The 12,920-nt window shown below is 48.1% G+C and overlaps 1 protein-coding gene across 1 annotated transcript in view; it reads right to left on the bottom strand.

Annotated features, from left to right (window-relative positions):
• Znf536 (zinc finger protein 536) overlaps window positions 1–12,642 on the bottom strand; it is a 248,580-nt gene extending 235,938 nt beyond the window's left edge. Inside the window, exon 1 of the mRNA XM_038338345.1 lies at window positions 10,461–12,642. Coding sequence (XP_038194273.1) covers window positions 10,461–12,642 — 2,182 coding nt within the window. The remainder of the gene's footprint in view (window positions 1–10,460) is intronic.
• Window positions 12,643–12,920: the final 278 nt, after the last annotated feature.

The following is a 12,920-nucleotide window of genomic DNA, read 5'->3' as shown; positions in this document are numbered from 1 at the left end:
TGGAAATCCCTCCAGCTTGGTACCCAGTTAGTGTATTGTTCTGGGTGGCTGTGAAGCTTTAAGAGTTGGAGCCTCACTGGTGAAGCAGGTCACTGGGGGAGAGCCTTGTTCGTGACAGAGCTCTTCTGCTTCCTACATGGTATGTGAGAAGCTAGCACAGCAAGCTTTCTTAGCCATGGACCAGATCACTTCTGCCACCATACCCTCCCTGCTATAATGGGTTACATTCCCTGAATCCAACATCAGAATATACCCCCCAGCCTTCAGTGATTATTTCGTGTCTGCCTGCTTCTGTCCCCGCCAAGACTGGGTAGGCTCTACAGAGGGAATGAGCTGCTCTTCGCTGCTAGGTAAGTAACCTGCAGCCAAATGAAGAGATGCAAGCCCACAATCCCAGCACTTGGGAGGCGAGGCAGGAGGATAGAGAGTTCATGACCTGTCTGGCCTATTGAAATAAATAGCTACTTAGGTAATACATAAGGTTCTTTAACCATCATGGGACATAGGGGTACAAACAGGACACCAAGGATCCCCAAAAGCTCCAGGAGCGCTAACATCTTCCAGGTGTCTGCCTCTTAGACTGTGTGTGAGCCTCTGTGGGTTGAGAATGCTCTCTCTTTCCTCACCTTTGCATCGGAACCAGAATTAGTAAAACAGATGAATTAATGATAGAATACAGGCACGCATGCACTGAAAGTGAACAAAGGAGTACCCTGGCAAAAGGGACAAGTTCACAGTCACCGGAGGGATTTACTCGAGACAAAAATCTCCAGAATGGAAACTGTCTCTAGCTATGGCCTTATAGAACACTGCCGGGCGTTACACATCTGCAGCCTCAGGGACACCTACCAGGGAACACAGACTCACTTACACCTAAGGAAATAATTGTACACATGATTGGAACCACCCAGACACAAACATGCAAAAAAAAAAAAAGTCCCTGGGATGTTTCTTCTCGGAGTGAGAAAACTAAAAACAAGCCTCTGCTTTCCTTTTCTTCTCTGTATCTCTGCTTTCTCCCCAGAGAGCATATTTATTTTGTGATGATCTCCGGAAGGAAAGAAAACTAACATGCTGGCCACGATGGTGCGTACATCCAGTTATAGCACTCGGGAGGGTGGAAGAGGCGGTTAGCAAGTTTGAGACCATCCTGGGCTACATAGCAAGATCCTGTCTGGAAACAGTAAAAATGAAACTAAAGGAAAGGTATCACAATAGGGCAGCAGCCTGCATGCAATAGCCTATAAGACACGTCGACCCTACTGCCTGTTTATTTAAAAAGCTGTATTAGACATCATCGTGCCCTTTAAGGCGAAACTGGGCATTTACTACAGACACCATGTGCCCCTCAGAACTCAATGTATAACATGTACTTGAGGAAAGATTTGTCCAGGACTTTGTACAATATGATGTGGCCCCTTCGGGAACCACATGGTCAGGCGCATACCAAAAAACGGGAAGGCATATAAACAGATTGCAGGATGAAGCCCTGAGTGTTTCTAAGTATATCTATTTAAAATTGCCCTGGTTTGTTTGCTTGCTTCTGTTTTTGAAACAGTGTCCAGCTATGTAGCCCAAGCTGACCTTGGAATCACCAACAGGTAGACCTCACACTTAAGATCCTCCTGCCTCAGCGTCTTGAGTGTTAGGTTCACAGGCATGAGCTACCACGCTTAGTTCAAGAAGATATTTTTTTCTAATTTATCTGTATCTTCTAAATATCCCAGGTGAGTAAGGACTAGTCTATAGTAAAAAAAAGAAAAGAAAAAGAAAATAGCAGCACACAGCACCAACCTCCTTCACTGAGGAGCAAAGATCACTTCAGAGGGCTCAGAACCAGCTGAGAATTACACAAACCAGACCGAGGCTCCTCCCTCAGCTGGGATCATGACATCACACCACAGGCAAACTGGAAGATTACTTCCAATGTGGGGGGGATTAAATAAAATAAAATAAAATATCAAAATTTTAAACCTTCTTATGGATAAAAAGAAAACTGCATCTGACTTGTTCTTCTACAAGAAGAACAACCACGGCCCACTTTAGATACTGAGCTCAATATAGGCAGGTGGGAAAGGCTCCAAAATGCCCCTCAGATAACTGAAGATAGCAAGGGGCATCCACACATCACACACAAAGGCCACTGAGCTTCGAGCATCTACAGGCTGCTTTAGAAAAGATAACATCATGTGTGTGGGGGGGGGGGGAACCTGTTTCCTTATGAATCTGATAGCTCTGGACCTGAGTCCAGACAACAGGAAAGAGATGAGTGGAGTGTCGAGCCATATTCCATTTGTACAAGATGCCTCTACAAGAGAATGAATGTGCTTCTCTGTGGAGCATCCTTGCCCCTGGACACAGGATAAGAGTTCTCAGACATACGCACTGTCTCCCTCCCAAGGAGAGTGAGAAACCGCCCTGATCCTTGAAAGCGAGCGACAAGTTATGAAAACGGAGTACACCCATGACCTACTTTCCGAAACCCTCACCGGAGAGAGCACTCTGCCCAGGCACCTCCGGCAGAAGCTCCTCCCACCCCACCACGTGGTGTAGTGGGCAGCATAGCCAAGGAGCCAGCTTGTGCTGTGTCTCTCACTTCTTTCAGACACATGCCACATGTCACACACATGCACAGCAACCAAGACACAGAGATGGGTCCCACAAGAAGATAAGCCCTTACTTTCTTTTGGTAGGGAAAAAACGCAAACACGAGCCAGCTGAATTACACCCAGACCACTCCCCTTGATTTCATTCAGCATGGCTCCTGGAGAAGCCCCAGCCACCCACCAAGCAGCTGCAAAGTTTAGATGCTCATTTTGTTTCAGGACATTGCTGTTTTGGTTTTTGGTTTGAGATGCATACCAGGGGAAAGGGGGTATCGGATCTCTATACTTTGTTTGGCCCTATCTGTCATAAGTCAAGCTACTGGATTCTAGATCCTGTTTCTCCAGGTCGTTTAGAGAGGCATACTTCCATCACATTAATGGGCCGTGTTTTCCCACGGTGTGTCTATATGTAGCTAGTATAGTTGGATAAAGGCAGGAAGCAACATGCCACATCAAATACACAGGTGGGGAGGCAGCCGGGACAGTACGTGCCCTCCTGACAAAGCCAACTTAAGCCACATCAGTCTCTAGAATGAACCGGAGGGGTACAGAGGGAAAACTCACACTTTAACAACAGGAGTCTCAGAGGGGCCTCAGCCTACTCAGGTGCTTGGATGCTCAGGATGTGCCTAAAGGGAAAAAATCCCCAAACTCTGCCCAAGTCCTGCTCCCCTGAGTTCCTGTAGTGGGGGTCTGTGGCTTTCAGAGAAGGGCTTTCCAGATGGCGCCTGGATGCGGCTGTGCCAGACTCCACAGCTTAAGTAAATGTTGCCATCATCCCATCCTGCCAGGAAGAGGCAAGGGAGACCCTTGGCTCCTCTCAGCTGCAGCCGTGATCATTCCTGGGGAGATCAAAGTCCCCCCACCACCTGCCTGCCCACCCTCCTCTCTCCGTTCATCTTGGAGAGCTCCTCTGTGTACTCTCCAGTCACCCCCAGCCATTTTCCTTCCAGGTCATGTTTAGAGCTTCGGCAAGGGTGAGAAATGCCTGCCAGATGCCGACAAGGGTGGCAAGGGCCTGAGAGGGTAACCAGAAGACCCCAGGTTCACAGATGGCACAAGTTCCAATGCCATCATCATGAATTAGGCGAGTGCCAAGAGCCAATCACCCACTACCATGATTGTTTCAAAGCCTTACCTCAGCATTTACACCACCTCCGTGCTCAAAACACTTCTCTGACTTCATAGGCCAAACCATTCAATACCTACTCTTACACAATGGCATCGAGAATGTTAGGTTTCCTCAATGAATTCCAGTCTCCATCTTGAGATCCCCAAGTGTCCTGGCTGGAGTCTGGAATCAAGTGGAGTCTTCCACAGCAAAACAGAGGACTCGAAACTTAGCCCTGCTCCCAAATTTCTTAAATTTGGGCCACATGAAACTTGTTCCCCTCCCAGGTAGGGAAGTAAATTTTAAGATACATTACAGCCTTCCTTTCCAAAAAAAAAAATGTTCTTCTTATATGCAAGGCAAAAAACAGTCCAAAGAAGGGATTCGAAGGATCAGCGACCTGGAAGAAGGGGCAAGAGTGAGGAGGAGGACCCCAAGAAGCCCTGCAAAGAGATGTTGTACCGGTTCAGCCCAAGAAAAGTGTACCCAGTGGGAGGAATTTCTTACTGACCAACAGACACTGGAAATGGATGAAAGGAAGCTCTTGAACTGACCGTACTGCTTCTGGACAAACCATAGTGTAAATGCCCCATCGTGCCTACATATAAAGCAAATCCCTAACTCTAGTCCCCTTCTACCCAAAGGTGGTGGCAGCCAGGATGGGAATCAGAAACTCCCATCTGAGCTCCTGAGTTTTCAGGAGTGACAGTTTAATTCTTTGCTTCATTGTTACCCGCCCTTTGCTCATCGGTGTTTGCTTATGGTCACTAATTTGGGATTTAAAAGACCTCTTCCGCTTCTCAAATGAGTAAGCATCGTGGAGCACCATGGGTGTCTCAGAGTTCTGCAACACCCCTTGAAACACACCAGGAGGAAGAGGGGATGGCCTCATGGAGCCCCCGTCTGGATACAGGCAAACTGTGTCCAACAACGTGAGTCCATCACCAGAACATTGGCTGGGCTTTGAGCAGTTGCAGGCCTGGAACTCAACCCTTCATGGCTTAAATGATGTCCAAAGACTACAAGTATGGAGGGAGACTGAAGACCTTGCAGGATCTCTTCTGCCGTGCTTCCGGTGTGAAGCCTGTCAGAGCTCGCAGCACATTTCTCTTGCTGAGTTGCTAAGGGACAGCAGCATTTAGCCTCAAAGGAAGTGGAGTTTACAGCCACTTTCAAGGGGGCAAGGGAGACAGCAGAAACCCCAGGGTGTTGCTGTGTGTCTGCAAATAGCCGTTTCTAAACACAAAGCAATGAACATCCACCTTGGAATGGAAAGTTTATTAAAAGGAAGTCCTGGGAAGCATCCAACCTCCCATAGGAGGGAGGAGATGAAGTGACGGTCCCAAAGTGACTAGCATTTGCCAGTGACTGTCAGCTAGCATCACCAGCTGCTCCAGGTGAATGGACGATTCCAGGACCACGTGGAAGAGCTAAGGACTGTGGGAGGTCACCCAGGCCTCTGACCCTTGCCCTCTCTAACATTCCCCAGGAGTCTCAGCCAGTACATCCATCCAGGCGGGTGGCCACCAAATCATCGACTTGGAAGAAGGACCTTGGCCAGCGTCTGCCTGGGCACTGCTTTGGCACACACAAGCTGGGCCTCCGTAAATCTCCACAAACACAGTGGCCGCCTGCACATGCTCCCACGGCAGGGACGGAAGGGCTGCATATGGTGTTCGGCTTTAACAGCTGAGCTTTAAAAAAAAAGTGCAGCTTTTCTTCGCCATGAAACAGCTCGCAAATTGGGGGTGGGGGTGGGGGCAAGAGTCAGGGTGATGAAGCAAAAGGAAGAAAACTAACAGGCACAGGAGTGAGTCCCCAGTATGAAATTTTATTTTTCAAGGAATTTCAGACCACCTTCTGTTCAAAGATCCCTTTTGGAGAACTGCATGCTGATTCCTGCCTGTGGTCCTTGAGTTTACTCTTTTCAAGTTGCTAAAAGCATCTTGAAAATGACTTTTTAAAATGAAAATGGAAGTGTCTTCTCTATCTTATGGGGGAGTTACGCCCGAGCTCTTGGTTAGGTCAAACATTCTTAAGGAGTTTATAAATGGAGTGATTGTTTGGCAAAGTTGTGCTCTGCGAGAAGTCGGTAGACACTGTGCCTTGGGGGTGTTCTCCCCACCTTTAACTCTGCTCCTGGAGGAGGAAGGTAGTGGCAATGGAACTGGGTGCCGAGCCCCATACTACGGTTCTCCGGGAATAGCCGGCAAACTTGTGCTTTCTGTTTCCTCTGCTGATAATGACTGTCTTCGGCTCTGCAGCCAGCTCCTCTCGCCCCCTCCCAGACCCCTGTTGCTGCAGCCATCCCCGAGCTCCAGTATAAAGTTTGGCTTTTGCAGCAGGAAGCAGCTGGGCCAAGCAACCAGCGAATGATAATGACCTCAGAAATCTGCTGTTCGCTCGGCAACAATAGGGTGCTCAGTCTACTGGAAAATTGTGTTCATCAGCTAACTCTGCTCAGTTACTAATTGACATTGCCAAATATTTTAAGAACAATTGGAATGCACAAGCAAAAAAAAAAAAGAAGAAAGAAAGAAAAAGAAAAAGAAAGAAAAGAAAAAGGAAAAAAAGAGGGAAAAAAAGAAGATCTTAATCCTCAGACTTGAATGTTTTTTCTTTCTTTTTTGTTTTTGAAATCATCTTTGGAGGGCTTGGATTTGTTTGTGTAGAACAGGCAATGGTTACCACGAATGGGGGCAGGGAGGGTGAATCACAAGAGAAAAAAAAAGGTGGGAAAGGAAGAAAATCTATCATCTCACTATCACCAGTGGGTCGCAGGGGGTGGGGGGTCCTGGATAAAGGCCTCCGATGCAGTGGTCAATGGGCCTAGGCGGGATGGAGGCACAGCATCTCAGGAATGCATTCTAGCAACAAAAGCAGACTGACCCCCAAGGCTTTTAGCCCAGCTGATCAAATAATCCCTGTCCAACTCAAAACATTATAGCAGAAGAAGTAGGGGTTAACGGTATTTCCATCTTTCTATCTCTCTCTCCCTGGCTCCCATTGATCACGCAACTTTGCTGACTTTATTTAATGAACGGAGGGTCAATGCATTCAATTACCCCCTTCCCACCATCAACACTTCAATTATCCCCACTCCAAAATGATGGGAATTCGGAAGGTAACTGCCCTGTTGGATATAATGAACAGTATCGTTTCTTAGTACATTAAGTTTTAATTATACTAAGCATGATTTCCAAAGCAAAATCTGAAGAAACAGGACTTCTGTTGTTTTCTGACTCAGAGCAAAAGCTAGGATACATCGGTGGTTGGGGCGGTGGGGGGTAGGTTTTAGGGAAAGATGCAGAGATTAATGTCATCAGAGCTTTTGCACGCAAGCCAGGAAATGAGGAGACATCAGAACAGCCGCCCCGCTCTCTAAATGTCATAAAAGAGTAAAATTTATAAGCTGATGCTCTCCAAATAGTTTCGCTTTGCAATGCACACGGACGCAAACGACATGCGCTATGGTGAGAAATTATAAATGAGTCAAAGATAAACAAACAAACAACAACAAAGGGAGATGGGGAGGTGATCTGCGTGGCAAGTCCTGCCGCTTTTCTGTTAGAAAACATGACCCCTCCGTCTGTCCAAGGTCCTAGTTTTCGCGGCTGATCTTAAGCTTGGTTCTCAGCAGTTTGGAGAGGCAAAAGAACAAACACATTTTCTGGTTCACTGGAATCATTTTCACATGTTCACTGATTCAAACATTCTTTTGCTCACATAAGAAACAGCTGCATCCCACATTAGCCTAGCCAGTGACAGTCGCCCATCTCGGCAATAACTGTTTGATTGCAAACTTGACCCCTTCTTCGTCTCGGTCTGAGCAAGACATTTTTAAACAGCCACTCCGTTCCCAATCCTCCTTTGCAAAGAATTACATCAGATAACAAAGGACGTCTCTGCCACTCATTGTAAGCCTTCTTCTAGAGATCTATTCTAAGAGGCTCTGCTAAAAAAGGTTTTTTTTTTATGATGAATTCAGAACTACTATCATGTTAAGAGCAGCGGTTTATAAAGAAGAATTCATTGGTTAAGATCAGAAAAAATAGTTTCTCAGGCCCTACTGACCCAGTTTTCAACAAAAAAAGAATCAACCCATGCAAATGAAGTTTTGTGACATTGTTATGCGGTCTGAGAAATTTGTAAGACCGTGTTTTGCAGTTATTTCTTAATAGAAGCCTTAATAAGTACTTTTTTTCTTTACTTAAGGGCTTAAAATTTTTTCCCTCCCCTTCACCTTGCAGGTTTCTAACAGGTAACAATAAAAAAAAAAACCTATTGTGTCGAGAGTTTTATTTAAATGCATCTTCGAATCACACACTTTATACAAGTCACTCTTGTTAGAAGAGGAGAAAACAAACCAGATTTGGTTGAGAATCCTAAACCCCAGCACAACCTGAATGCCCTTAGACACGCAGCTGATTTGGGCTGCAGAGTGGCTCTGCCATCCATTTCCCTCCTTAGTCAGAAAATTATGAAAGGGTCTGATTTGAATATGAAGAAAACAAAGAAGTCAAACCCCAAATGAAAGACTCAGTATTCACCATTGTAAAATCCCTCAGCAGGGAAAATAAAGTGGAGAGCTAATGCCAACTCAATGCTTCTCTTAGGCAATAAATAAATAAATAAAGCTGGATTTTTGGTGTGCGTTCTTTCTTCCCACTGAGTCTTTAGAGATGAGGAAGCAGCAAGCAGCTGGCTATCACTTGGCCAGAAGGTGATAAAAAAAAAAAAAAAAAAAAAAAAAAAAACCATGGTAAACATGTCATTAATAGAGCCGAACGTTTGGTATTGGAATATTATGCTAAGACCCTCTTGCTTTAGCAGGTCTTGGAGAGGGAATGGAATCTGTCAGCGTGAAAACCACGTCACTCCAAAAACTGAGGGAATCCAGTCTGTTTCCCGACCCCTGCTCCTGGTAGGTCCCCAACCTCAGAACAGCGAAGAAGGCATTTCCTGAAGAAGAGATCCTTTTTCAAGAGGTTGGGAAAAGTCCCTCGAGACAGCCTGGAGCTCACCATCCCGCATGTGGGGACCCATCCTGACAGAGCTCTCACTGGCAGGAAGGGCAATTTCACAACTTCCTTCTCGTACAAGGCCCCTCCACGCAGTGTGACCTCATCCTCCCGTGGTCCTCACATCCTTGTTAGACTCTCCCGAAGCATCTTGTCAGTAATAAATCGCCAGCGAGTCCAGGACTCCACGAGCAGACAGTGTGTTTCATGGGTATTTAAGCAGCAGCATTAAGTGCTATCGGAATCTCTGGAATGTGTAGTTCAGATTTATGTGTATTAACAATTCTTTACTGACTTGTAATAAGCTCTCACACACACACACACTCTGTCTCTCTACACACACACACACACACACACACACACACACACACACACACACACACTTCATTCTAGTATGAGTTTTGTTGTAGAAGAAAGGGAAGCTGAAGAGAAAGAATAACAACAAAGTGTACCGGCATCTAGTTAGTAACTACAGCCGAGAATAGCCTCTCTACGGTGGAAATGACAGCCAACAGAGAAAACACACACACACACACACACACACACTCACACACTCTCACATGCACGCACACATGCACACGCATGCATGCATGCAAAGAGAGAAAAGAAAAACTTTTAAAAAATGACCCTCAGCAGCACACTGCCACATCTTTAACAGTGGGCAACGCAGTGCCTCGAGGTGCCTCAAACTGTCTTTCATTTTCTAGACTTAATGGCTGATTGCAGAAATCAATGTTGCCATTAGTAACAGGGTATTTGTTATGGCATGATTTCCTCTGTTGTTAGGCAGTAGAATGATTACAGTATTAGCGAGGTGCTTTCTTTATAAAGGGCTGGAGATATAACTTTCAATTTACTATCCATTAGTAAGGGACTTTGGAGATATGGATGAAGGCAACCTCTTACCTGCTGTTAGGTAGCGGTTTTAATTTAACCATCTTAGACTAGTATATCTATTCTTTTCCCTTCTCTTTTCTTTTTTTTTTTCTTTTTCTCCCTCAAACAGGGCCAGGATGCTTCAGCATTTCACAGACATTTTTGATGACAGATTTTTCTGCTTTCTATTTTAGACCCCCAGAACTGTATCGCCCATGCAACACAGTACAGCTGAAGACACATAGCCATGCATCTGTGTTTTCAAACCTCTGTGCTTGACTAAACCCAGCAGAGGAAAGCAGTGTGGCTCTGGGGGCAGGTGAGCCAGGCTGCAATTTCAGAAGGGCACAAGAGATAGGTTCGGCCTGGGGAGGTAGGCTGTGGGAAAACCCCCCAAGTTAAAAGCTCTAGTGGATACAGTGACGGGGAGGCCATGGAGACCCTCCATAGTCCCGTCCATATCTGGAGCCAAGCCTGCACTTCTGGGTACCAAAGACAAAGCTAAGAACCAGCTTCAAGGACAAATGGAACTGAACAGCTGTAGGGGAAGGGTAAACTGTGCCCCATCAAAAAGCATGACACCATCTCTACCACTGGGAAGGAGGCTCAGCTGCCTTGTACTGGTAGCCATGGATCAAGGTTGAAAAGACAGTCCCGACTTTGGAGCAGGGCATCATCCTGAAGCAAAGAGACACTCCCCAGCGTCCAGCCTGCCACCTTCTGTGGTTTCAGCCACACTGACCTCAGAACCATCTTAAGGCCTGAAGTTGATATGTAGGACCAAGCAGGTCCGGACAGGGACAGGGCCCTAGCCGGGGCCCTTTCACTTTCTGCCTGTCAACCTACCTGAGGAAGATGGTGAAGAGGGGTGTGGACTGTCCTCCTGGGCGCTCCCGGTCTGCGACAGGCCACCTCCAGCCCCACTCTCCTCAGTCACATTAGAGGAGCCAGGTGTGGTGGAGCGGCTCACTGACTGGGACTCCTGGTCGCTGCCTGAGCCACGCCGCTCCTCCAGGCCCACGCCCACACCCACGTGCAGAGCATCTTCATCACTCTTCCGGTCCCGCTTGTGAACACGAGAATGCACAACCACCTGGTGGTAGGTGCGGAACACCCTTCCGCAGTCTGGGCATTCAGTGGGCTTCTCCTTCATGTTCCCAGGACCCTGCAGGTTGTATTCGAGCGCCTGGTTGAGCCCGTGTGACAAAAATTCCCGACTGCCTTCTAGAGGGTCGAGCTTATTTGGCAGGTCTCTCTGATTGCCCACTTTAGTGCTGTGAACCAAATCAGCAGGCATTTTCTGCTTGGAGCCATCTGCTCCCACTAACACGTACTCCCGTTTCTCCTTATCAAACAGAACTCCGGCGTTTGCCAAAGTGTCTTCGTGGTTGCGCGTGAGCTGATGCTCTTTAGATAAGAAGCCATGTTCCATGGCCATGCCCCTGGCCATGAGCTGCCAGGCCTGATAGCTGTTCACTGGGTCCATTTCTGCAGCTTTGGCAGCTGCCTGCAACCGCTCAATGCAGCTGGATTTTAGTGGTGGCACAAGGTTGAGGCTGCCCAGGAGAGAGTGCTTATCTCCCTCCGGGACACTGTGAGCCATACTGGAAATGGGCGACAGTAGCTTTCCCAGAACCTCCTTCTCCTTCGCTGGGAGCTCCCCTTTGCCATAGAGCTGGGTGGGCTCGCTCAGGCTGGCTTTGTCCGGGGCCATAAAGCCACTCTGCAGGCAGGAGAGGTACCTAGAGTACAGGTTGGCATGGGCCTCCTGGGACAGGCCACCCATGGGCACAGACACCTCAGGTTCGGTGGGGGACTTGTTCTTCACCGACAGTTTGTTGAGGTGTACCTTCATGTGGTTCTTAAGGAACCAGGGCTCTTTGAAGCGCCGACCACAGATCTGGCAGCAGTGTTCAAAGGAATCTTTGTGCTTGCGCATGTGGCCTTTCAGGAACCAGGCCTGGCTGAACACCTGGCCACATACCTCACAGCGGAACTCGTTGGCCGACTGCTCTCCACCACCATTGGGGCCCTGGCCCTGGGCCGACTCCGCAGTAATGTGTGCCTTCTCCACGTGACTGATAAGTTCCTCTTCCTGCGAGGCCGCGAAGTCACACAATGTGCACTTGTAGGGCTTATGCAAAATGCGGATATGGCGGTCCAGCTCCTCGCGCTTCTTGAACTTGCCTTTGCAAAAGGTGCATCTGAAGCCCGCAGCCGGGGTCACCGAATCCTCCTGTAGACTGGCTGGTTTGGGAGACGGTGCCGGGTGGGCTACGTCGGGCACACTGTGGTTGGGGGGCAAGGCTAAATTGCAGGTGGCCAATGGGGCCTGCTGGGCATGTGCCAAGGGCTTAAGATCAGACCTGGGTTGCAGCAAGCTGCCCTTCATCTGCTTGTCCCGCAGAATGGCCCTCTCCTCTAACTCGTGCAGCAGACGGTTCTCCTCACGCACCCGCCCGCGCCCCTTCCCCAGGTTGCCCAGCTTGTGGGTCCGCAGGTGGATCTTGAGGTTTCCTTTTTGGGCTGCGCGGTGGTCGCAGTAGGGGCACTTGAAGGGCTTCTCGCCTGTGTGAGTGCGCATGTGCAGGGAGAGAATGCTGTTGAACCGGAAACGCTTGCCACACAGAGGACACGGATACTTCCGGTTCTTTCGGGCATCGTCCTCAATGTCACTCATCTGAGACATGATGCCTAAGTTCTGCCCATTGAGGAACTGCTGCAGGTCCACACGCCCATTGAGGCTGTTGTCAACATCACGGCCCAGCTGATTGGCCAGCAAGGCCATTTGGCTGCCCATGGGCTGCCCACTCATGGGTACGTGGGTCTTTTCCTCAAGGGCTACAGGTGGCTTCTCCTCTGGGTTGGGCCGCGGATGCAGCTCAGGAAAGGCATGGCTGAGCTGGGAAGTGATCTGGTGCAACTTCTGGCTCATGGCATACTGGCCATTGAGGACCGGGCTGCTCAGGTGAGGCTCAGCTTCAGGTGCCGTTGAGGACACTCCAAGGCACAGACTCGCGTCTTCCATCCCTAGAAATAAAAACAGAATTCAGATCTGTACCAGGTACAGTGGCAGGAAAAATCAGTAGCATCCTTTGGGCATGGATGGGGACGGGGGGGGGGGGGGACGTTTGCATTTCATGACTTACCCACCCATAATAATGCTAAGGAATTATAGTCAAAAACAATAATAAAAAGATGAATTATTAAATGCCAATTTTGCAATGTGGCAGTGTCCTCCAATTTGTTTTGGGAATGGATCATCTTCCTTGTATTTTCTATTTACAAACTGCAATTATTCATCCA

This window comes from Arvicola amphibius, chromosome 8, assembly GCF_903992535.2.
Source record: "Arvicola amphibius chromosome 8, mArvAmp1.2, whole genome shotgun sequence".
NCBI classification, from domain to species: Eukaryota; Metazoa; Chordata; class Mammalia; order Rodentia; family Cricetidae; genus Arvicola; species Arvicola amphibius.
This window is presented reverse-complemented; position numbering and strand designations above follow the sequence as displayed.